The sequence below is a fragment of the Lynx canadensis genome, chromosome A1 (assembly GCF_007474595.2).
Source record: "Lynx canadensis isolate LIC74 chromosome A1, mLynCan4.pri.v2, whole genome shotgun sequence".
Classification (NCBI taxonomy): Eukaryota; Metazoa; Chordata; class Mammalia; order Carnivora; family Felidae; genus Lynx; species Lynx canadensis.
In genome coordinates this window covers 196013835-196037951 of record NC_044303.2, presented here as the reverse complement: position 1 = coordinate 196037951, position 24117 = coordinate 196013835, and the positions used below count along the sequence as shown (strand labels likewise).

General features: G+C 48.2%; 1 protein-coding gene across 1 annotated transcript in view; it reads right to left on the bottom strand.

Annotated features, from left to right (window-relative positions):
• The window catches only part of FAT2 (FAT atypical cadherin 2), a 61294-nt gene that overhangs the window by 10723 nt on the left and 26454 nt on the right, over window positions 1-24117 (bottom strand). Inside the window, exons 10-19 of the mRNA XM_030328923.1 lie at window positions 23131-23327; window positions 20612-20765; window positions 18340-18573; window positions 15493-15876; window positions 13456-13670; window positions 12324-12461; window positions 11576-11719; window positions 9221-9418; window positions 4938-5748; window positions 643-788 (exon numbers count right to left, since the gene is read on the bottom strand). Coding sequence (XP_030184783.1) covers window positions 643-788; window positions 4938-5748; window positions 9221-9418; window positions 11576-11719; window positions 12324-12461; window positions 13456-13670; window positions 15493-15876; window positions 18340-18573; window positions 20612-20765; window positions 23131-23327 — 2621 coding nt within the window. The remainder of the gene's footprint in view (window positions 1-642; window positions 789-4937; window positions 5749-9220; window positions 9419-11575; window positions 11720-12323; window positions 12462-13455; window positions 13671-15492; window positions 15877-18339; window positions 18574-20611; window positions 20766-23130; window positions 23328-24117) is intronic.

The following is a 24117-nucleotide window of genomic DNA, read 5'->3' as shown; positions in this document are numbered from 1 at the left end:
GTCTTATTCACCAATGAGACCCAAGCATCTAGAACAGCGCCTGTCACTAGGTAGATGGTCACTAAATATTTATGGCATAATAATTTCTAACTAGCTGCCAAAGTCTTTTTCTTTGTCAACCTGGGAGATTGGCTTGAGTGTTGGAGGCAGGCAAACTGAGATGTCCTATGAGATGTAATCAGAGGGGCTGAAAAAATTCACTTTTCTTCCATGTGAGTCCATGTAACTTAATGCTGGGTTTGTAGCCTTGAACACCTTGGTGTAGCCAGCCTCCCACCCATCTTGGGAAACACTTGTCTGTTACGCAGCAAAAGTGACAAAAACAAACAAACAAACAAACAAACAAACAAAAAACCACCCTGGCCAGGTGGCCTCATCCATTTCTCCCTCTATCTTCAGAGGCTCCCTCTCCTCCCACAGAGCAGTCTGACCTCTGGTTGTCCTTGGATGTAGATCTCCAGGTTGGGGGCTTTGGCCTTCACAAGTGGAAGGCCTTGCATCTTAACTCAGTAGTCACACTATCGTCCCTGAAAACCATGCAGGATTTTCTTTGCCAGAAACTGGGCTTCTTGGCTCTTCCCCCTGCTGCCCCCCAACAGCCTGGCACATCCACGTGAAATCCCTCAGGCTGTAGTGCCTTACCTTCAGGGAGATACACACTGTCTCATTGCTGAACAGGAGAACAGCCTGTGATTGGAGTGTTTTCAGACGGAACCGGATGTGCCAGTTCTGAGCCTCTGGAAGACGGTACCGTCCAAAGCTTTGACCGCTGAACCGTGTGGCAGTACCTGGAGAAGCAACCAGAGATGTCAACTCCTTATGAAGAGGTCCCCTTGGAGTCCCCGAGCTGACTTTGTCTCATTCAACCCTTGGGTGACATTGCTCACATTTTATAGATGAAAGAATGAGGCTTCTTGAGGGGGGGGGGTTACTTGTCCAGGGCCATGCAGCTAGACACGGGCCGTCACCTTGCACGCTTTCTTTTGGCCCCAGAAACTCTTGCCTTGGGTCCCAGCTTGAGGGAGGAACTGTGAGCCCAAACCAGTAAGAAAGCAAGAATCAAGCTGGAAATGTAACCAATGAAATATGTGGACATGAAAATTTCTACCCTATGTAGTTTCTGTGTTATTTTTGACATCACTGGGGGAAGAAGGAGGTAGAATTGGAGAGGATTCTGCATATATATGTGATTTCAGGAATACCACAAAGGTCATTTGCCTCAGGATCTCTCCTTCACCATTAGGAGGGTAACCATTTGAGTAAGCTCTTAACCATATGAAGCACTGTGAGAGGTGGAGAGGACCCTTCGATAAAGGAAGGGGCCCAAACTTCTGTAAAGTCCTGCACGCACGTCGCCCTGTAGCAATTGGTAACACACAGTTGCAGAGTAAGGAGTCTTCACTTAAACTTGAGTTTCTCCTGCTTGTTTGACCAGGGGACCCTCTTATGTGGACCACCTATTCAAAGCCCTTGGAAATAGCGTTGTGTGGGCCTGCCTTGGGAAATGCTACATTATACAGATTACTACCTTCCCCAGAAGTGAGTTCAGTTGTTGAATCCCTAAAAACTCAGTGTGGATAAGCTTATCAGTTGTCCAGCAAGGGGAGCAGCTGTATAGGCCCCAGATCTCCCAGATTGTTGAAGAGAGAGAATAAAAGCCAAGAGGAGAAGGAAGAACCAGAAAGCCTGAGGCACATGGCATTTCAAGATCCTAAGAGTCTGTTGTACTCTAAGTCTAAGACTCTCTGATGCTGGCAATTCCGTAGTAGTAGGTCATTACTCGATGGGATATTGAAGATGATGGAGATCAGGAATTCTCAGACCTGGCTGAATATCAGGACCAGCTGGAGAGAGTTTTAAAATACAGAATGCCACGCTCTACCCTCAGAGAGTATGACTCAGTAGTTCTGGAGGAACAAGAGAATCTGCATTTTGTTTATTTATTTATAAAGTGTATTTTTTAATTTTGATTGAGACAGAGGCAGAGTGAGGGGGGAGAGGGGCAGAAAGAGAGGGAAGGAGAGAATTCCAAGCAGGCTCCGCGCTGTCAGCGCAGAAAGGGGCGAAGCAGGGCTCGATCTCACAAAACCGCAAGATCGTGACCTGAGCCGAAACCAACAGTTGGACGTTTAACGGACTGGGCCACCCAGGCGCCCCGAGAGTCTGCATTTAAAAAAACCTCCCGACGATGGGTGTAGCGACTGGAAGGGAGACAAGGGAGGTTCCCGAGAAGTGATCCTTGATACAGGTGCTAGTTACACGGATGTGTTTGGTTTGTGAAAACTAGTTGTGCTGTACAAGGGGTCCATGGATCCTTCTGTGTGCCGCATTTCACCAAAATGTTTTAAGAAGTAACAACACAACCCTAATTGATTCTGGTGATTGGTGAGCCAGCCTCTCTAATATTTCTCCAAGTGTAGACCTTGGACCACCTGCTTCAGAACTACCTGAGATGCTGTTTAAAAATGCCAATTCCAAGGAAAAAGAGAGAGAGGATGAGAGAGACCGACAGACAAACCAAGAAACAGACTTTAAACTGTAGCGAACAAACTGAAATTTACCAGGGGGGAGGTGGGGGGAGGGATGGGAGAAATAGGGGGATGGCATTAAGAATACATTTATCATGACGAGCACTGAGTAATGTATAGAATTACTGAATCACTCTATTGTACACCCGAAACTAATGTAACACATACAGTATGTCAACTGTACTGGAATTGAAATAAAAATTTTATTTATTTATTTATTTATTTATTTATTTATTTATTTATTTTTAACATTTATTTATTTATTTATTTTTTCAATATATGAAATTTATTGTCCAATTGGTTTCCATACAACACCCAGTGCTCATCCCAAAAGGTGCCCTCCTCAATACCCATCACCCACCATCAACCCTCAGCTTAACCCACCCTCCCACCCCCCATCAACCCTCAGCTTAACATTTATTTATTTTTGAGACAGAGAGAGACACAGCATGAACGGGGGAGGGTCAGAGAAAGAGAGAGACACAGAATCTGAAACAGGCTCCAGGCTCTGAGTGGTCAGCACAGAGCCCGACGCGGGGCTCGAACCCACGGACCGCGAGATCATGACCTGAGCCGAAGTCGGCCGCTCAACCGACTGAGCCACCCAGGCGCCCCTAAAAACTTTATTTAAAAAATGCCAATTCTAGGCCTCACCCAAGACTTTCTGAATAACAGACTCTGGAGGTGATACGCAGGAGCAGTTCTCTTTAAAAACACACTCCTCAGATGATTCTGAATAAGCATGAATTTTAGAACCTCCACTGTCTGGTGCCAGGTGACCGCATGAGAACCTTCAGCCAGCACAGCGTTCCCTGCAGGCAACCCTGGGGCAAGAGACACAGAAGGGAAACCCTTCCCTCCCACACCCACCCAGAGTAGCTCACCCAGCCTGAATACAGTGGGACCTAGAAAAAGCCCACAAATCTTTGGAGAAAGAATTTCCCTAATGCAAACTGGGGAGACCCATAAAGGTAGGCCAGGCCAGTCAGGGGGCAATGGTGAAGGGGAGGCGATGCCGTTTTCCCTTTGCCAACATCCCTAAGCGGGTCCAGAACACTGATTCTTGACGCCAGGGGTGCTGGAGTTGAGTCTAATCAGAAAACTAACTTCCTGTGGGTTGCGGTAAAGAGCTCAAGCTTTAGAGTAGGACACATGGCTATTTAAGTAACCAGCCCTTCGTTGGAGGCTGTGCAGCGTTGAGCAAACCAACACAATCCCCATCCCTCAGTTTCCACTGTAGTTGGATCTGGTGACCCTGCTTCTCAGGGTGTTGGTGACAGTCAGTTCAGGTAACGTAGACACAGTGCCTGGCGCACAGCAGAGTCCTTCTAGCAACCACCGCCACCGTGTGAATGGCAACCATCACTGACGGGGTGCTTATGATGGGCCCGACAAAGGTTAAGTGCTTTTATATCCATTAAATAATTTACTCCCCAAACCTACTCCAGAAGGCAGATGGTAATATTTTCATTACCTTATAGTTGAGAAACTACAGTTCAGGGGATTTGGCAACCCACCTAAGGTCACACAGCTAGCAAGAGGTGGAGCTGGGGTTTGAATCTGAGCTGTCTAGTCTAAATCTTGAGATTATAAGCACCACACTGTAGCAGTAATAACAGTAGAAGAAGTAGCAGTAACTCGTGTTTACTGACCACTGTCTGTATGTCAGGCACTTTTTTTTTGTTTGTTTATTTTTGAGTGAGAGAGAGAGAGAGAGAGAGAGAGAGACAGAGCATGAGCAGGGGAGGGGCAGAGAGAGAGGGAGACACAGAATCTGAAACAGGCTCCAGGCTCTGAGCTGTCAGCACAGAGCCGGACGCGGGGCTCGAACCCACAAACCGTGAGGTCACGACCTGAGCCAAAGTCGGAGGCTTAACCAACTGAGCCACCCAGGTGCCCCTATCAGGCACTTTTCTAAGCAAGCCCTTGATACTTATTTGTTATTTTTATTTTATTTTATTTTTTCACTTCTATTTGGTTCTTTTTTTTTTTTTTTTTTTTAGAAAGCCCTTGACATTTAACACTCATTTAATTCCTCTAACCGCCCAAAGGCACGGAGAGGCTAGATCATTTTCCTGAGGTTAGTTGGCGAGCAAGGGGCAGAGCTGGGATTCAAACCCAGGCAGTCTGATGTCAGAGTCTGCTCTTAGCCATCATGCTACTTACTTGCCTCTTGATTCCTGACTGTTATTTTCAAAACTCCAAAAAGTGGCCGGGAATGGGGTGCTGTTCCATGACCAGATTTGGGGAGGCTGCCACCTGTCTCGCGGTGGCCTGTGGACTGTGGCCTTTAGCCCTGTTAAAACCCCCCTCTCACTACCCCCCGGGGCCTCCCTGGGATCTCCACCCCCAGAGCCAGTCTGGCTGAGCCCCGCAGTGCTGGGTGTCTTGGAGAAGCCCGTCACTCACCATTGCAAGAGCAGCTCCTCTCCAGGCGGTGCCGCGGGGTCAGGATGCTGAGCCTGGCTGTGCTGTAGGTGGGTCCCACCCTGGGGTCCAGGTGCACCGTCTCTTGGCACCTTTGACCCTGGCAGCGCGGGCCCTGGCAGGGCACCACGGGCATGGCTGACCTCATCTGAATTCCCACCGACTGCTCCATCTCCTCGGCCGAGCGAGTGATGATGGATGCCAGCTCCTGGAGCTTGTAGAAGGTTCCGGAATGCCCCTCAAAGACCAAGAGCACGTCCACCCCAGCCGTGGTGTCTGCAGGCTGAAGGCTGGCCAGGTGGATGTTAGCTCGTCTGATGTCCAGTTTGTTGCTGAGGAACCTCTGCAGGTTTCTCCAGTGGTCACTTACCAGCTCCTCCGGGGTGAGCTGGTGGAAGCCCATCCACAGGGCCTGCTGCAGAGCCTCCCGCCCCACGTGCCACACGTGGACGTGGACCCCGGCAGTGGTGGCGAAGGTCCCGTCATCGACGGTGACGTTGAAAGCATAGCGGCCGCGAGACAGGCCCTGGGTGGCGATAATCTTGCCATCAGTTGCGCCCACTGAGAAGTGCCTGCCCAGGGTCTCCTCTCCTGCCAGGCTGTAGGTCAGCGTGTCCTGAGGGTCTCGGTCTGTGGCGTGGATTTTGCCCACCATGCCCCCCTGGAACTCCTCCTCCCCGACGGTGATGAAGATCTCCAGTGGCAGGGCCGAGGGTGGGTAGTGGCTCTGCTCCGTGATGTGGACTCTGACGGACGTCGAGGACGAGAGGGGAGGGATGCCGCTGTCTGACACCTGTGGACAGAACAGGCACTGCCGTCACCATGGGCTGCAGCTGGCGGTGGCCCAGACCAGGCCGGGCCTCCTTGGGCAGCCTGGTCTCTCCGCTCAGGGGGCAGGCTCCACGCGCTGTCAGAGGTGAAAAAGAAAACAAGGACTCCAAACACACCGGAGGTTTTGTGGAGGGAGTTCCATCCCCTACCACATGATAAAGCTGAGCTCCCTTTCCTCATTTGACATCTCTCCGAGCCTCTTCCTAAATCTCTCTGGCCACCCGAACGCGAGCCTCCTTCCTCTCCAACGTCCCTCGTTCTGTCTCCTTCCTTTTTTTTAATTTTTTAACATTTATTTATTATTGACAGACAGAGTGCCAGCAGGGAAGGGCAGAGGAAGAGGGAGACAGAATCGGAAGCAGGCTCCAGGCTCCAAGCTGTCAGCACAGAGCCCAATGCAGGGCTCGAACTCACGGACCGTGAGATCATGACCTGAGCCGAAGTCGGATGCTCAACCGACTGAGCCACCCAGGTGCCCCCTGTCTCCTTCCTTAAGCGACACATCACATGTCTCTTCGTGATTCCTATGTGCATCCTTGGTGGTCCCTGTCAGCCTAAGGAGGTTCTCCTTGGACACCCCTTTACTATGTGATTGGGGCTGGAGTGGGCCTTTGTCCCTCAGCTAACAGATACTCGCTGAGTCCTTTCCACAGGCCAGAGACAATAGATACATCACTAAATACACAAGGGAATGTCAGACTCGGAGGAAGTACCGTGAAGGAAATCACTGGAGCATGGGGCAGAGATGTGAAGAGTGAAAGGGACCTAACCCAGATCAGGTGGGAGGGGAGGCATCTCTGAGGAGCTGAGTCCTGAGGGGTGAGGAGAGGTGAGAAGAGCAGGTGACACAGGGAACAGCAAGCGTCAAGCCCTCGGGTGGAAAGAGCGTGATGAGCTCGACCAAGCAGAAAGGGGCCCCGGCTGCTGGAGCGAGTGGGCAGGGCTGAGGGCAGAGGAGGGCTCGAGGGAGGCCGCCCAGTCACTTACGGGCTGAGGAGCACAAGGTCAGGTTTTATGTCAGAGTCATGAAAAGCCACGAAGGTTTTAACAAGGCCATGCCGTGACCTCAGTTAAGCAAGGAAGAGAATGTAAATAAAAAATGCCTTTTTCCTTTCACATTTTGCCAAGCATCCCTGCAACTTTGTGTCCAGATTAGCAAGAACGAAGTATCCTTCCTCTCCTCAGGGACGTTATCATTTTCACAGCTGTCAGCCCAGGGCCTCCACGACTTTCTCTAGAGTCGTATCTTATTCCCGTCCTTTGAAGGGGGGGAGAAGGTTGTGAAATGACACCTAGTACTGGGATTTGTGCGTAACACTGATGAGGTCATCAAGAGCAACGACAGTAGTTAAGACTACTGCTAAGTATAACATACAGCTGGCATCACTGTGAGCAAAACTGTGTGCCAGTCACTTTTAAATGTTTCCGGTGCATATATGAGATAGCATATCAGCACTAACCCAAACCCTTGCCTTTCTTACGAGATAGATGCCACAAAATCTCCCATTTTACAGCAGGTATAACTGAGGCTCAGAGAGGTCAAGTAACTCGCCGAAGGTCACACAGCAGGTTAAGTCCCGAGCAGAATCTGAACTCCTACCTGGGTCCATAGCCCATTTTTTTGCTGGCCTCTAGTACCTCCCAGTGAAGGAAAGTGGAAATACAGGACAAATGCAGGAGATGGTGATGCCGATAGTTACCGAGCGATTGTCTGGGTCAAGAAACAGAGTTCAGGAAGCTGTTCTCTTTCATCTCTCCCTAGGCAGTCATGTCCATGCCCTGAGCTTTGAGAACCCTCTACATTAGCCCACACCTGTGTGCTGAGCTGCAGATTCTCATTCCCAACTACCTGCTGGACACTTAGATGTCTCATGGGCACCTGAAAGGTGACCGGTGCAAAACAGGATCCTCACTTTACCCCATAAACCTGTTCTTCCCCCACCCCACCATCTTTCCAGCCTCATAAGTGGCCCCACCACCCAGTCTTCACTGGAGCCAGGAACCTGGGAGTCACCCCTGATTCTTCTCTCCCCCGCCCCCCCGTTTCCAATCTATCACCAACTCCTGTTTATTTCCATGCAGAGCTTGTCCCTAATCTATCCACTCCCTGCGTCTTCATTATCAGCTCAAGGTTTCAGCACCATTGGCTCCAGCTGGGATTGGAAGTAGTAATAAAAGTAATACCAAGGCTTATAGTTAGGATTGGCTGTACTTTCTGGTTTGCCCGGGTCAGTCTTGATTTTCACTAATTGATCCTGTTGTGGCTCAACGATCGCCAATGAATGTTTTTAGCGCCTCTCTCCCTCTCAAGAGCGTCGCAGTTTGGACCTCACGTATATGGTCACCCAAGCTATGAGACCTCCATGACCCAGCCACCCCATGTCTTCAGCTTATTCCCATTATAGATCACCACGCCGACCACATTAGCTCCATCTGACGCCACTTCAAGAGCTTGTTCCAGAGCTTGAACTCTTGGCTTGAGACATTGGCTCATCTTGTCCTGCCTGTGACACTTTCCTGCCCATTTTCACACAGCTCACTTCTCAGGTCCCAGCTCATAGGTCCCCTCCTCGTGAGGGCAGCCATCCTCTGAATATGTCTCCCCTGTGCCCTATGAGCCTCTCATCACTTTCTTTCTTCATCTGTTTATTGTTTATCTCCGTGATTGGAATCAAAAGCCCATGAGGACCATCCCCTTCTTTCCACCTGCTACATTATTAGCAGCAAGCATAGGGGCTGACACGTGATGGGTGCTCAATAGTTGTTCAAAGACTCAGTGAATGACTGACTGGCTGGCTGGATGAATGGATGGATCCGTCATCCTGATCCCAGGGAAGAAGTTCACAGCACAATAGGATCCACTGTGACTTGAGATTTAAGAAAGGGATTTGAGGGAATTAAATGAAGAAGAAACGTTTAGCCACCATCTTGACAACTTTACTTTGGCTGTTCTCGGGCTGCCCTTTGCAACATCACCGTAATCCCCTTCACACGTATATATGTTCTCCAGTTTGGACCCCACACCGATTTCTGTGAGGTTCAGAGAGCTGTTCTGGCTCAGGGAGTTAGAGCCAGAGTGAGGGTATGGTTCTGCCTGGAGGCAGTGTAGGAATTAAGAGCTTAGGCTCTAGGGTCAGAGTGTTTGGTCTGGAGCAACCCACCTCTGCCGCTTATTAGCAGTATTGCTTTAAGCCAGGCGCTCAAGCTCCCTGTGCCTCAGTTGCTACATCTGTAAAGCGGGGGTGGTAATTGTACCTGCCCTAAAGCCCATTGCGAGGATTTAATGCAATGAGACCCGTGGAGCACTTAACCCAGGGCCCAGCACCTAGTGAGAGCTCTGTACACTTCCCCCTAATAATAGGAGCACTGACAGTGCTTTTGCCAGCACATTACTGTCCCCATGGTCACCACCAGTGGCCCAACACAGCTCTCACCTTGATCTGAAGCTGATACCACTCCTGGACTCTCTTTCTCAGGCCCATGGTGGTCACCAGCCATCCATCAGGGGTCACTCGGAAGGCAGAGCCATCATTCCCCTTGGTGATTCGGAATGAGTAGGGGGGGCCGTTCTCGGGGGAGTCTGGGTCACTCAGGATCAACTGCAGGACTTTGCTGCCAACGGGTGAGTTCTCCTGAGACAGAGAGTGACAGGAAATCAAAGAGCAAAATGAATCCCAGTCCTTCCTTTTGCATCTTTCTGGGTCCCCTCCTCCGGGCTGAGTCCTCAGCACTCTGGCTGCTCTCAGGCCATGTCTGGGCCTCGAGCTGTCATTCATTCATTCATTCATTCATTCCTTCTGCCAGCCTCTGAATTAGTTGTTGGCTCCGCCAATCTTGACCAAGAGCTTCCTGAGGGCGGTGCTGGGTCTTAGAAACAAAGCCCTTGGAGGCCAGAAGGGTCCCTAGAGTCCCCTTATCCTACAGAAGGTGACTTGTGCAAGTTCACACAGCTGGCGATTCATGTATATAAATTCGTAAGCGCCTGGGATCCACGTGGAAATTTTGGGATTCGTAGGGTCAACCGAACACTTATAAATGGTTTCCTGCTTAGAAGACCAATGGAACAGCCACTCAATGAGAACATTTAAAAACGAGTAGGAATTCAACTAAAAAATAGATTTCCTGGGTACTGTTCCAGTCTTTGCTCCATAACATGGGAATTCAGTATCTATAACACAGTGGTGGTTCACTGTCTTTTTGCAACAAAATCCTATCTATGAACAGAAATCCGATGGACAGAAACTAATGGTTGCCTATCCAGTAGACATTCCTTCCTTCCTTTCTTACAAAACCTGACTTTTTGTAAGTCAGGTGTGGGGTGGCCGTATCTCAGAAAAGTTGTGTCCTTATTAAGAAGAGATGGACTATGATTGGTCTAAGTCAGTTATAAAATCTGATTTCAAGTGCCAGTTTTTGGTTTAATGTTGATCATGTAATCTGATTCTGATCATTGGAGAAGTCAACAAGATGAGGGTTTTAAGAAGTTTTCGTCTTTGCTAAAAACAGAGTGGGGGAAGTCCCCTTCTGTTTGCCTTTGAAGATGGTTAGACAAGGATGTGATGCTGGAGCTGCAGCAGCCATTTTGTAACCATGAGAAAGAAGGTGAGGGAATTTCAAAGAAGCTAGCTCAAAGCTGTGATACTGTTTTTCTGGTGAAATAACCAATTCTGGAATAGAACTTCCCACCATCATACCTTTTGTTACATGAAATAAATCTTTATTATTTAACAAGGTTTTAGTCAGATAATCTGTTATTGGCAGTCAAAGCATCCTACCTAATACTCATAATACACAAACAAGTGAATGACTCTGGCTGATACATAGCAGGACCCATGATTCTGCCGTCTTATCCTCGTCCTCACCTCCCTCACTTCTTATGGTCACAATTCCCCGGTGAATCCCTAGGCCCTCTTCAAATCCCACTTGTAAACCATCAGTATGATGAAAATAGCATGAGATCTGGAAAATCTTCTGCGTTTAAATCCCAGATTTGCCACATTCTAACAATGGCACATTTCTGCACCTCCATTTTAAAAACCTGTAAAGTGGACAGAGTAGGCCTCCTTTTCCTTGGTGATATGTTCTAACATCCCCAGTGGATGCCAAAAACCATGGATAGTAACCACACCTTGTATATACTGGGATTTTTTTCTATACGTACATACCTATGATAAAGTTTCAGTTATAAATGAGGCACAATAAGAGATTAATAACAATAATGATAAAATAGAAAATTATAACAATATACTCTAATAAAAGTTATGTGAGTATGGTCTCTCTCTCTCTCTCTAAGTATCTGTATTCACCCTTCTTCTTGTGACCATGTGAGGATAGTAAGGTGCCTACATGATGAAGTGACGTAAGATGAACGACATAAGCACACAGCCTGTGTGATGTACATTAAGCTACTACTGACCTTCTGATGATATGTCAGAAGGGGATCACCAGCTTCTGGACCGTGACTGACTAGGGGTCAGCCTGGCTGAAACCACAGAGAGCAAAACCACGAATAAGGGGGCGGGGGGCAGTGGTTACCGTACTACCTGTTTCATGCAGCTATGCAGGTCCCAAATGACGTAATGGATGTGCAAGTGCCTAGCACATTGCCCGATTATTTGTTAATGCTGTAATTCATAGTCCCCTTTTGCAGGCTGTGTTGCCATTAAGGATATCAGTTGGCAAGGTCACAGCCCATGTTTGGGTGAACTGATATCAGTGGTGAGCACCCTCCACTAGGAGGGAGATGAAGGGAGGAAGGCCTCAAGATGTCTTTGGAAGCTCAAGCGTACCTGGACGGAGGTGCTGTAGTTGAGCTGGAAGAACCTCGGCGGGTTATCATTGACATCAACCACTTGGATAGCGATGTCTGTGTCCCCATGCAGTGGGGGCCGCCCGCTGTCTGTGGCTCGGAGCCTCAGGGAATAGCTAGAAGTCTGTATAGCAAGATGCCAGTAGAGAGTTAGCAACAAGACCCCTCAGTTCTGCCCCATGACTCATCACTAATGTTTTCCCCAAAATAAGATGGAGACGCTCCGCTATGCCTGCCTCCATTGCCCGTACATACTATTTTAGGGTCCAGGTTTTGGAGTCAGGAAGAAATAGGTTTGATTTCCACTTGAACCATTTCCTAGCTGCGAGACATGGAGAAGGTGACTAAACATCTGTGAGATTATTGGGACCCACGCCCTAGGATTATTTTAAGGACCAAATGTATGTAAAGCACTTAGCAAAGTTCCTGGCACAGAGCAGGTGCTCAGTAAACAAGAATTTATTATTGATTTATTACTATTGATTTATTATCTAATGGCTCCTTGTCAATAGTAAGAAGCTAGCCTGAGCTCCTCTAAGGGAGGTTAAGGGTCACTTAGTCCCTCTCCTGCCTCTGGCCTCATAGGCCACAGAGACCACACAGAGAAAACAAGTGAGGGCAGGTCTGGAGAAGTCAGCATGGGGTGCTGACCACAGTTCTCTGGACCTGCACTGGGACCATACCTCTGCTCTGATGAGCTCGCGTCGGGCCCCTCCCACATGACTCACCTGTTCCCAATCCAGGGCCTTGGCCACCTGCAGCTCCCCCTTCTTGGGGTGGATGGTGAAGTGCCCGAGCTGGTTCCCTCCTACCAGGCTGTACGTGATGGCACTATTTACAGGTCCGTCTTCATCAGTGGCTGACACCTGCAGCAGTGGGAGGGTAGTTGTGAATGGAGGTCAAGAGGGACCTGAGGGAATATTGGCCCCTGGGAGTGTAAAGGGAACAGATGAGTGTCCCCTCCAATGATTGCCATCGGAGTGGCAGTCCCATGGGCCACAGTCATCCCTACCAAAGGAATCTCTTCATTTTATATCGTAGTATAGATTTCAGCATGCCATGGTTCATTCATGTACTCATTCACTCGTACCGACAGGATGCTAGGTCCGGAACTAGGAGGTGAGGGGCATGCCAAAATGAATATGCCCACCGGGAAGTTTAATGTCTAATGTTATGGGTCATTCTGATTCGAGGAAGAGTGTGATCAGCTTTATGAGAGCACAGAGAACACAGTGGTAAATTCTACCTGGGGAGATTAGCAAAGCATTCATGAGTCCCAGAAGGATAAGAAGGGTTTCTGGGAGTGGAGCCAGCATTCCAGACATGAGCCCAGAATGTATGAAAGTGCAGAGGCTGTTTGGGGAAAGGCACATCTTCTTCCGTGGTTGGAGCATAGGATACATGTCAGAGAGTAGAAGGAGATAAGACCAGAAGGCAGAATAAGGAAAGGTCATGGTCAACTTTGAATATGGACATACAGTTTGTTTTCACTCTATATAGTAGGGAGCAATTACATGTTTGAATGCAAAGAAGTGTTATTTGGTGCCCCTCCCCCCACACTGAGTCTCCACATCACACACTGTGACCAGGTCCTTCCCAGGCCTTGGTGCCTCTGGACAGAGACCCCCTCTAAGGCCTCTCCCATGCCCTGCTCTATCAATACATGATCTAGACCTTATCAAACATGGCCCTGAGACCCTCTGTCACGAGAAACAGTTTGGCCAAGTGGCTGCAAGTCAGAATCAAGTCTATAGTATACAAACTGATTAACTAACCCATGCTCATAGACATCTGGGGGAGGAGGAGATAAGAACCCACCCAAGTCCATGCCTCCCAAAGGGCAAAGTTGCAGATCCTTACTGTGAGCACGACATCACCCACGGCAGCGTTCTCCAAGACCCTTGTGGTGTACAGATCCTGGGGGAATCTGGGCCGGTGTTCGTTGACATCAGTGATGTTGACCACGATTGTAGTCATGTCACTGAGGGAGGAAGAGCCTTTCCGGCTGCACTCTATGGATAGGAAGAACTTGGGGCTTGTCTCAAAGTCCAGGCTCCTGTTGACATACAGGATCCCTGAAGAAACAAGAGATAATGAGAGCAATGAAGCATTTGGGACCACAAAGGCAGAGGGCTGAGGGGTCTTGAGCTGAACCCCACGAGAGGCAGCTCAACAGGGTTGGGAGAAACAGATCTCCTCCTTCCTGTCGTCCATCATCTCTTCCTTCCTCTTTTACATCACCATCTTTGTTTTCTATTTCCCCATTACCCTCCTTTCCTCTTCCCTTTCATCTCCTCTCACTTCCCTTACTGTCATTCTCAACAGCACTGTTTCCCTCATTTATTTTGGTAATACTTCACTGAAATTTCACTTAAATCTGTAATACTGAATCTCTCTCATGTAGATCTGTAATAACTCTGTAGAGCAGGAAGAACTTGTCGTTCCCATTTTCTAGGTGAGCCAACTGATGCCCTCAAGGTAAATGAGCTGCCCAAGTTCGCCCGGCTAATAAATGACAGAACTTAGTTTTCAAAGACTTTTATAATACTCCAAGTTGCTCAACGAACTGCTAGGATGTAGATTTATTTCTCTGACAGTTGGAAAAGAAGAAGGATGTATCCGGCTGTTCCTGGATAACCAAATATTTAATGGTAGAAAAATCTTCTTTATAAAGAATTCTAGTTAGTAAATGAATGAGGAATGATAAGATTAGAAGGCTGCCCCTTTTCTACATAATGAAATCATGTATCTAGGAAATAATCATCAGCGTTTGCTAAAACCATTAGAAGGATCCATCTATAATGGATGGGTCAGGTTCACAACATGCAAGCTCATTGTCAGTCTTAACCTCAGAAAAAACCCATCAGTTATCATATGCCTCCCACCATAGTACAAAGTACAGCACAGCCTCATCTCTGAAGCACTGTTGCCACAAAATTGAGCTTGAACCTGATCAAGGTCTTTCATTCAAATGTGATTTATAAGGAATATGAGGGCTAGAGAGATGTATGACATCATAAAGATACAGCTACTAGTCAATCCAAAATAGAAAAGTTCTGCCTGACACTGACCCACATTTCATTAGTTAGACCACACGGCAAATAAAGGAGAGGAAAATGTAAGAGATTAAAATAACTAACCAAATGCAATATGTGTGCATGGGGGTGGTGGTGAAGGGTAAAGATGAAATCAGACTGGCCTATGTTGACAATTACTGAAGCTAGGTGATGGGAACATGGGGTTCATTACGCTGTTCTATTTTTTTATGTAGTACAGCCATTAAAAAATACTGCTCAACGACAAGGCAGCTGCTTTAGGAGGTAGAGAGTATCATTGCGGGGGTGCTGTGGAAAGGGATCTGACCTGGGCAGCCTCTGAGGCCCCTCCACGAGGTTCTGTGCATCTGACTTAGACTTTTCTGTGGCCAGGAGGAAAGAAGAGACTATTCCCCAGTTCTCTCTTCATAAGAATAAGGGGAGAGGGGGTAGTGCTGGGATATTTGGGGAGGGCTAGAGGTGGGAAGCAGGTGGCCCTGCCCTGGGCTGCTTATGCCCCAGATTCCAGCAAGTGCTTCATGCCTCTGCAGCCGAGGACAGAGAGTGGCCTCAGCCTCCAGAAGGTGGCCCGGAGCTGGGAGCATGAAGCTACAAACTGTGAGAGAAGACTGGGTCGCCAAGGGTCCTGGGTAGGGATGCGGAGGAATAAAGGGGGTCCCCAGATAGGCTGGCCCCAGGGTAAAGGAAGGAACATGGGACCTGGAGAGATGCACAGAGCCAAAGGAGTTCTGCCCTGGGAGGGTCTGCAGGGGGCACCCCCCATATGTGAAGCCAGTGCTCCCCAAGACCCTGTGTGTGTAAGTGCACGTAGGGGATGAGGTTGCCTCAGGTGCTGGCTCACCTGTGTGGGAATCCAGGCGGAACCTCCCCTGTTCGTTCCCACTGACCACACGGTAGCCGGTCTTCTCGGCGCCGGGGCGAGTGAGGGTGGCCAGCTGCAGCACCTCCGTGCCAAGCTGGGCGTCCTCGGGCACCTGCACGCTGTGCTCAGTGCTCAGGAACACAGGCAGGTAATCATCGAGGCCTACCACTGACACGGTGACCGTGCCCAGTGTGGACAGCGGTATCGGGGAGCCCAGGTCAGAGGCACGGACGGTGAGCTCCAGTGCTTCCTGTGGCTTGACCCGTAGCGGCTTCTCCAGCCGAATCACACCCGTGGTGGCCTCAATGGAAAAATGGCCTTCGGCAGAGTCCGTCAGAGAGTAAACCACTTGGGCATTGGCACCTGTTGGGGAGACCAAGGGCATGGTTCCTTCTGGCCCTGCTTGCAGTGAAATTTCTAGCCACAGGAGGGCCTGGGGAGGAGGGTCCCCATAAGGGCTAACATGCTCAGGCTGTGTTAACAGTGAGAACCTCTCTATTGGGGCACCTGGGTGGCTCAGTTGGTTAAGCAGACGTCTGACTTCAGCTCGGGTCATGATCTCGTGGTTCACGAATTCGAGCCCTGATCGGAGCTGTGTGCTGACAGCTCAGAGCCTGGGGCCTGCTTTCGATTCTGTGTCTCCCTCATTCTCTCTGTCCCTCCCCCACTCATGCTCTGTCTCTCTGTCTCTGTCTCTGTCTCTCTCTCAAAAATAAATAGAAACATTTTAAAAAATTAAAAAAAAAAAAAAAGAGTGAGAACCTCTCTGTAGGGGATTCTTCACCAGGGGCTTCAAGTCCTCATAGAAAGGTTCTGGAGGGTAGGACATCTGCAAACCCATAAAATTATCTGAAAATGTTTATGTGGGGTTAGAGTCTAACATCAGCTCATAAAATGAAAATTGTACAAGGTCAAAACCATCTATGTTGAGTTGCTCGGTTGTGATAGAACAATTCTGTATCTTGGTTATGGTGGTGGTTACATGAAACTCTATGTGGAATAATATGGAATAGAACCATACACACAAAAACATGTGCTCACATGCACACATTCAAATGAGTGCATATAGAAACTGGTAAAATCTGAATAAGGAGTAAAATCCAGTTACCAGTAATGTCCCAGCCCCAATTTCCTGCTACAGCCAAAATGCCACCACTGGGGAAAGTTGGGGGAACCGTGCAGGGACCTCCCAGTACTATTTTTGCAGCTTCCTAGGTGTCTATAATTATGCCAAAATAAAACACTAAGGAGACACACATCTCCATGGGTATGGAAAGTTCTTAGTAAATCAAAACACACAATGTTTCTCCAGCTTTGGCTCATATTCTGTTATTTTCTTTGGTTGTGTACGAGCTGAAGCAGTTGGCTTGTGTAGGGGCTGACATGCAGGAAGAAGAGCGAAGGCTTATCTACAAGATCCTCACCCAATGGGAGGAGTGCATCCCTGAGCCTGAGGGTCTCACATCTCACACACATTTGGGGACACACACCCTTTCGGTCGAATGACGGCAGAAACTGCCTATTAGAATAGTTGGATTTACATAAATTAAATGTGCGTGCCATGGAACTCCCCCATATATACATTTTTCTAGAGAGAGGGAGCTTCTGGTCAGGCCACATTTGGAATATCTGGGTGGAATATTTGGATTAGAATAATAACAGTTTTGAAGGGTTAATGGTAAACTGGTATAACGCCACGGGATGTGTCCTCGAAAGAAGGCATGATCGGAAGCATGTAATTGAAGGAACTAGGTCTCCTTCACCCAGGAAGGAAAGCTTGGGGCTGGAGCAGGTAATCGCCACCTCCCGGCCTCAGAAAGGCTGTCATGGGCGAGGGTCTAGGAGATCTGTGTGGCTACAGAGGGCAGGACCAGGAATGACAGGTGTCAACTCAAAATAGGTAGCACTTGATAATTATCTGAGGCACCATGGAAGGTCAGTAGGTAGCTGCTAGGAAGTAGGGAGGTACCTTGAAAGGCAGGCGAGTAGTTGCCTAGGAAGTAGGGAGCTTCCTGTCCCAGGACGTGTCCAAGTACTAGGTAATTGAGCACTATGTAGGGCCTGGTAGCCATTAGATGACTTTGCTCTATTTGCCTTCTCTTGAACTCCTAGATCCCCTTAAAATCTTCCATCTCCTTCAATGCCTGTCTAAAACTTAAGAAAATTGGGTATATGCACTGTGTGTATACATATATATGTATGTGTGTGTGTGTGTGTATACATATATACATACACAGACATGCACACACACTACTTCATGATAGCAGAAGTTATAATTGGTACAATATGGAACAAATACTCATGCATGAATCAAACTTGCCTTGTAAATTAAAAAAAAAAAAAGAATTAACCCTAATGCAAATAATGTCATTAAAGTTAAGATGTAAAATATTGAAAATGATTTCACTTTATCATATAGAAAATTGATCAAATAATTTAATAGGCTTAATAGAGTTCATGCCCCAAATTCCTTTCTTGTGGCAAATTCATTGGAGTTGAATAATTCCGATTTGTGTATTTCAGATTAGATGTTTGTATTTAAAGTGTCCTTGAGGTTAAATGGCAGCATTGAAAGGGCTCAGGTCTAAGTGCCAGTGACAAACAATGAAGCCGAAATGCCCTGTACTGGCCTCAAAACATTGCCCAAATCTTTTGTCACATAGCACTTAGGTTTGCGGTGTTGTGGACATTTTCCTCTTGTGTTTGCAGACTCAGCAAGGAGGCAGAGTCCTTGCTAAGCCCCAGAGCAACACACAGAGAGCCAAACCCTCATCCCATCCCAGGTGACCCCATGAGCAAAGGGCCTCCAATCATTCTCCTCCTCACCTTGGTCGGGATCCCGGGCCAATACCACAGCCACGGGGGTCTTCACCGTGGTGTTGTCGAAGACAGCCACAGCACAGTGGCTGGGGAAGAAACGGGGAGCATTGTCATTCACATCCTCCACGTAGAGGGTCACATCTGCCTGGCACGACTGGCCGCCTCCGTCCGTCGCCTTGGCAACAAGGCTGTAAGTATCCTTCTTCTCTCGGTCTAGGGCTGTAAGGGTGGTCAGCTCCCCTGGCCAGAGAAACGACAGCCAGTGAGCTTTCTCTGGGGGAAATTGCCTCCAGCACCTGCCTTCTAGGTATCTACGCAAGGCAACCACAGGGACATAGAGTTTTGTCACTCTGTGACAAAAAAGGGGTCAGAGAAAAGGGAGTATATACAGTTAGGAAAGAAGCTCAGCCCCACACCTGCCTGCTTCCCTAATTCTCCCAAACACATCACCAATTTCAGATTCTCACCAATGAGCTACAAAGAGGCACAACGTTTTTAAAAGGCGACTAGACAATTTCTAACAACACATAAAATGTGTTTATCCTTTGGCGCGCCTGGGTGGCTCAGCCAGTAAAGCGTCTGACTTCGGCTCAGGTCATGATCTCACAGATCTCACAGATGGTGAGTTCAAGCCCCCTCGGTGCTGACAGCTCAGAGCCTGGAGCCTGCTTCAGATTCTGTGTCTCCCCCTCTCTCTGCCCCTTTCCCTGCTCGTGCTGTTTCTGTCTCTCAAAAATAAAATAAACATTAAAAAAAAATGTATCCTTTGGCCCACGATTTCACATCTAAGAATATATCCTATGGAATAATCAACCCAAGGATGAAAATGTATGTATAAAGATATTCTCTGTAGCACTGTTTATAATAGCAACATACTGAAAATATCCTGTATGTCTTTCAAAAAGGGACTGGTTAGATATATTACGAATTAGCCATACAGTAAAATACTGTGTGACCCAAAAGGAATTATGATAGAGTTTTATGCAATGCCTTGCTAATACCTTCAAGATGTTGCTATGTGAAAAAAAGCAAGTCACAAAATAGTATTCTAGAGTGCTTCTCTTTGGGGAGGGGCTGATTATTATACAGACTTTCCAGTTTCTGCATAATACACGCCCACGGTGTTTGGATTTTTGTACAATGAGCATGTATTATTTCCATATTTAGAAAAACCACCCCGTTTTTTTAAGACCCCACCAATCATCCTGCAGCTGAACAAACAGCCCCAGAGAGAGATTAGGTAACCTGCCTGGGGTGACTCAGCACGCCCATGCTGGAATGAGAAAGGACACGGTTGTCTCCTATTTATCCAGACAGCTTCCTGGGACACCACTCTCACCTGCCACCTCCCTGCTCAGGAATCTCCAAGCCATCCTCTGAGCTCTTGGTTCCAAGCCAAGTGTCAGCAGCTGGCCGTCTGTGGCCTGGGCCTTCTGTGCTGCCCATGCCCACACCTTCCCCCATCGCAGCTGGATGGGGATCCCACTGTGCGGCTGTTTTTCCAAAGGAAGCAGACCCCATCCTGTCTTCTCCATCAGACTCTCACAGCCCATCCTCTCCCAGGCATTGGTGGTCTACCCTGCAGGGCTCTCTGCTTCCAGCTCTGGGCTTTGTCCTCTAATAATAATGACAATGTCAACTGCATCCACTGAACTCGTACTACGTGCCTGACCTGGGCTAGACTTCTATAGACTTTCTCTCTTGGGATTTTCTACAATAATATTTTGAGGTCTGCAACATACACGTCTTGAGATCATGTCCTTGACCATGAAGCTCACCTGCCTAAATCCTCTGATGGCTCTAAAGGTGGAGTTTGTGCCCCCCCCCACCCCTACCCTTGGCCTATCTCCTCCCCTCTGTGCACTAGTTTCTGGCCTTGCATCAGGACCTCAGATGAATGTGCTCTCTCCTAAAACAAGGTCCTTGTATAAATTCTCCTTGAGTGTCCATCCCTACGACCCCCTTAACTCTGCCCCCAGGGCTCTCTCCCTGTTCCTGTCAAACCTTCCCTTAGCATCTTGCGTCTTTTCTTAACTCAGCACATTCAAACCACTGATCTGATCACTGCTTTTCCCATAAGACCCAGAGCCCGTCCGTCTATTGATTATGTCCCGCCATCTAGTGCAATACTTGGCACATAGTACCAATATGTTTGCTGAGTGAATGGATGGATAGACAAGTGAATTCTCGCTTCTTCTCCAAGGAGCCTAGCATGGCACTTGTCACTGGTATTCACTAAGTAAGTTCTTGGCTGGATCCCACAGCTCAGGAAACCCACCTGTATGAGGATCCAGCTTAAATTCATCTGCTCCAGGACCATGCAGAGAATATGTGATCTGAGCGTTGGTTTCGGAGTCCAAGTCTGTTGCAGAGACTTTCAAAATGAAGTGTCCTGGAGATATATCTTCACTGACTTTGCCAGTATAGAGAAGCTGGAGACGGAACACAAAGAGGAAGATTGTGGGAGATACACCTGACTGAGAGAGAGGCAGAATGACAGAGAGGGAGAGAGAAGCAGAGAGAGAGAGGTCAGAGAGCAAGATGGGGAGAGGGGAAGAGAGGGAAGCAGGGCGTGGTTAAAACAGAATAAGGTGAAACTGCAAGGAAAACGGAGATTGCAAACAAGGAGCACGATGGCAAGAGGACTAGTCGGAAAAGAAAGAGAATGAATGGGGAGTGAGAGAGAAGATCCACCATCAAAAGCCCACACTCAGAGCTAGAAGGACCTGCTTCCACCTACTCCACACGGGTCCTTTGAGGCTTCTGGAGGAGGTTGGTGAGATGAGCCTGATGTGAGGCGTTCTGGAAGGTGTCAGGTCAAGCCACTCCCTCCAGGCCAGGCATCCTGGTCTCTGTGGTGAGGCCATGCTGTCAGGCTCACCTGCCTACACCCCAAGACAGACCCTTGGCTGTTTGAGTCAGGTCTGGACCCTGAGAGCCCCCAGGGCCTGCCCCCATCCTCCCTTCACTGCAGGTACCTTCATAGCAGGGGATATGGCACAGGGGAGAGGCTGGAGCTCCCCAGGAGCCCAATGTTCCTCTACCTGCTGGCTCTGGGCACAGGTTCCAAGCAAACTGGTTTCCCCCACTGCAGGGTGTGGGTGAGCGTGAGACCCTGCTCTGGGTGGAGGCTTTGGGCCTGGGTGGGCTGTATAGAGATGGCCACCCAGACCTCTTTTCTCTGACTCTAGTGATGCAGTTGACCACCTCTGGGAAGGCCAGGGCGAGCTTGGTCCTGGCCTCTCCCAGCATGGGGAGGATGCAGGCTGGTTGCAAGGATAGTTAAGGGGAAAGAGGAAGAAAGTATGGCCACCATCCTCCCCAAGAAAGGCTGCCCTTCTGAGACCCAAAAAGTGGTCATCTTGGATCCCACGAAGGCATTTTCCATGCACCTGATAATATAGGTTCTCTTTTTCTACTACGATTTTCTGTAGTCGGTGTGTAGAAGACAGAGGAAGAAAAGGTGATGGGATATATGTATTTTTTTGTGTTATAAGGTATGCGTTGCATCAATGTGTGCAAATAAGTGAAGTGCATATATATATGCAATGCACATGTAAGTATGTTTGTGTGAGTTATATATGTGTATTTCCATGTCTGGATGGGTATACAGATGGATGAATGTTGTGTGTATGCAGGTATATGCTTATGTATCTGTGTGCGTATATGTATGGGTATTTGCATGTATATGTAGAGTTGTAGACAATCCTTTGTGTGTGTGTACATGAATGAGTATGTGTAAGTTTGTATTTATGTATATATACTGAATGGCTGGATTTTATGTAAATTTGAATTACTGTAACTTGAAATGTTATAACAGTAAAATGTTCTATCTGAAAACTTTGAGGCAATGCAAATCACCAAAGTTAAGAATCATTTGCTGTATTTTAAAAAATATGTTTAGGGGCACTTGGGTGGCTCAGTCGGTTGAGCGTCCGACTCCAGCTCAGGTCATGATCTCCCAGTCCGTGGGTTCGAGCCCTGCGTCGGGCTCTGTGCTGACAGCCCGGAGCCTGGAGCCTGCTTCGGATTCTGTGTCTCCCTCTCTCTCTCTGCCCCTCCCCCTCTTGTGCTTTGTCTCTTTCTGTCTCCCAAAAATAAAGAAATGTAAAAAATATGTTTCAACACAAAGCTACGTGGCAATGATTACTCGCTTAGGTCCTCTAAGAACACAGTTCTCTTCCCAACATACACACACGTGCACACACACACACACCACCACCACCACCACCACGATTCAACGTTTGTTTTCAAGAGTAATTTAGGGTTGAATTAAGTGAAGTCCTCAGCCAAAATGCAACTGCCCTGCCTGCATGTTTGTGTATACTTACAACCTCGAGGAGGGCATCTATGGTCTGTGTTATCCACGTAGGTGTGGGGATATGTATATATGGGCATGAAAGCAGTGCGGGGTGTCTCTGGGGGCAGGTCCCTTTGGATGTAATGAGCCAAGCTAACAAGCTGAGTGGAAGAGGGGTTTCTCCCCTGGGCACAGCAGATTGTGCTTGGAGAATAAAGAAGTTACTTTACTTCTGGATGTATTTTGCAGGGAAGTAGACCTTTGTAGGGAGTATAGGGGGAAAGGTATGGACCAGGGGTTCTAAAGAACTTGGTGACATCCCTATGGCAGGAGTCGAGGGAGGGAATTGCCTAGAATGAACCCTGCCTAGGGCACTAGTCTGAGGCCAGCTGGGGAGAAGCAAGAGCTGGTCAGTGATGCCAGCCTCAGAGATAGTCCCGAGTCCTTCTCCTTCCTCTTCTGCCTCCACTGTCACCTCACCCTTACCCGGCCCTTACCTGTGAGCACTGCGGGCTGTTATCATTGATGTCCAGAACAAAGATCTCCACGAGGACCGAAGCCTGGAACTTGCCGTCGGAAGCTGTGATTCTGAGCAAGTACTTGGCCGTGTGCTCACGGTCCAGGGTCTTCCTTGAGAAAATCCTCCACTCATCTCCAACTTGGCTGATGCCAAACTGGCCCAGGGGGTCTCCCTCTAAAAAGATGGAACAGAGCTTCCAGGAGCTGAGGAAAAGGAATAAACCAGGCTTTGTGCCATAGGTGGCTGCCCATGTGACACTTTTTCCAGGATTTCTGGGAAAGACAAAATTTTCCTCCCTGAATAAGGGACCCATATTTCTATTGAGTCAGTTATTTGGTTCTGGCTTCAAAGGCCTCCTATGAAATGGAATTATCACCGTGAGAAGCACCACTCTAAAATATGTGGCTGAGGGGCAAATTTCCTATTTTTTGTGCTTTGGAAGGCATTGTGGGGAAGTTAAAGGGAAGTAAATTTCAATTCTATACAAGAAATAAAGAAACGCCATTTTGGGGCACCTGGGTGGCTTAGTCGGTTAAGCATCTGACTTCAGCTCAGGTCATGATCTCACAATCCGTGAGTTTGAACCCCGTGTCAGCTCTGTGCTGACAGCTCAGAGCCTGGAGCCTGCTTCGGATTCTGTGTCTCCTCTCTCTCTTCCCCTCCCCCACTCAGCTCTGTCTCTCTCTTTCTCTAAAAAATAAATAAACATTAAAAAATTAAAAACAAAAGCTCCTTTATGGCCACTGGCTAGCTGGTTCAGTCACTGGACAGGGATTGGGGTAATTTAAGTCTGCAATAGGTATCTATTGCTAGGGAAAGCAGCTCGTAGAGTGTGGTTTTAATGCCAGATCTGACTCAGGCCTGGAGTGCAACCTTGGTTGAGTTTCTGCCCCTATCTGGGCTTTGGTTTTCCTGTGTGTGAAATGAGGGGACTGAGCTGGAATCATATCTATGAGTGTTTTCA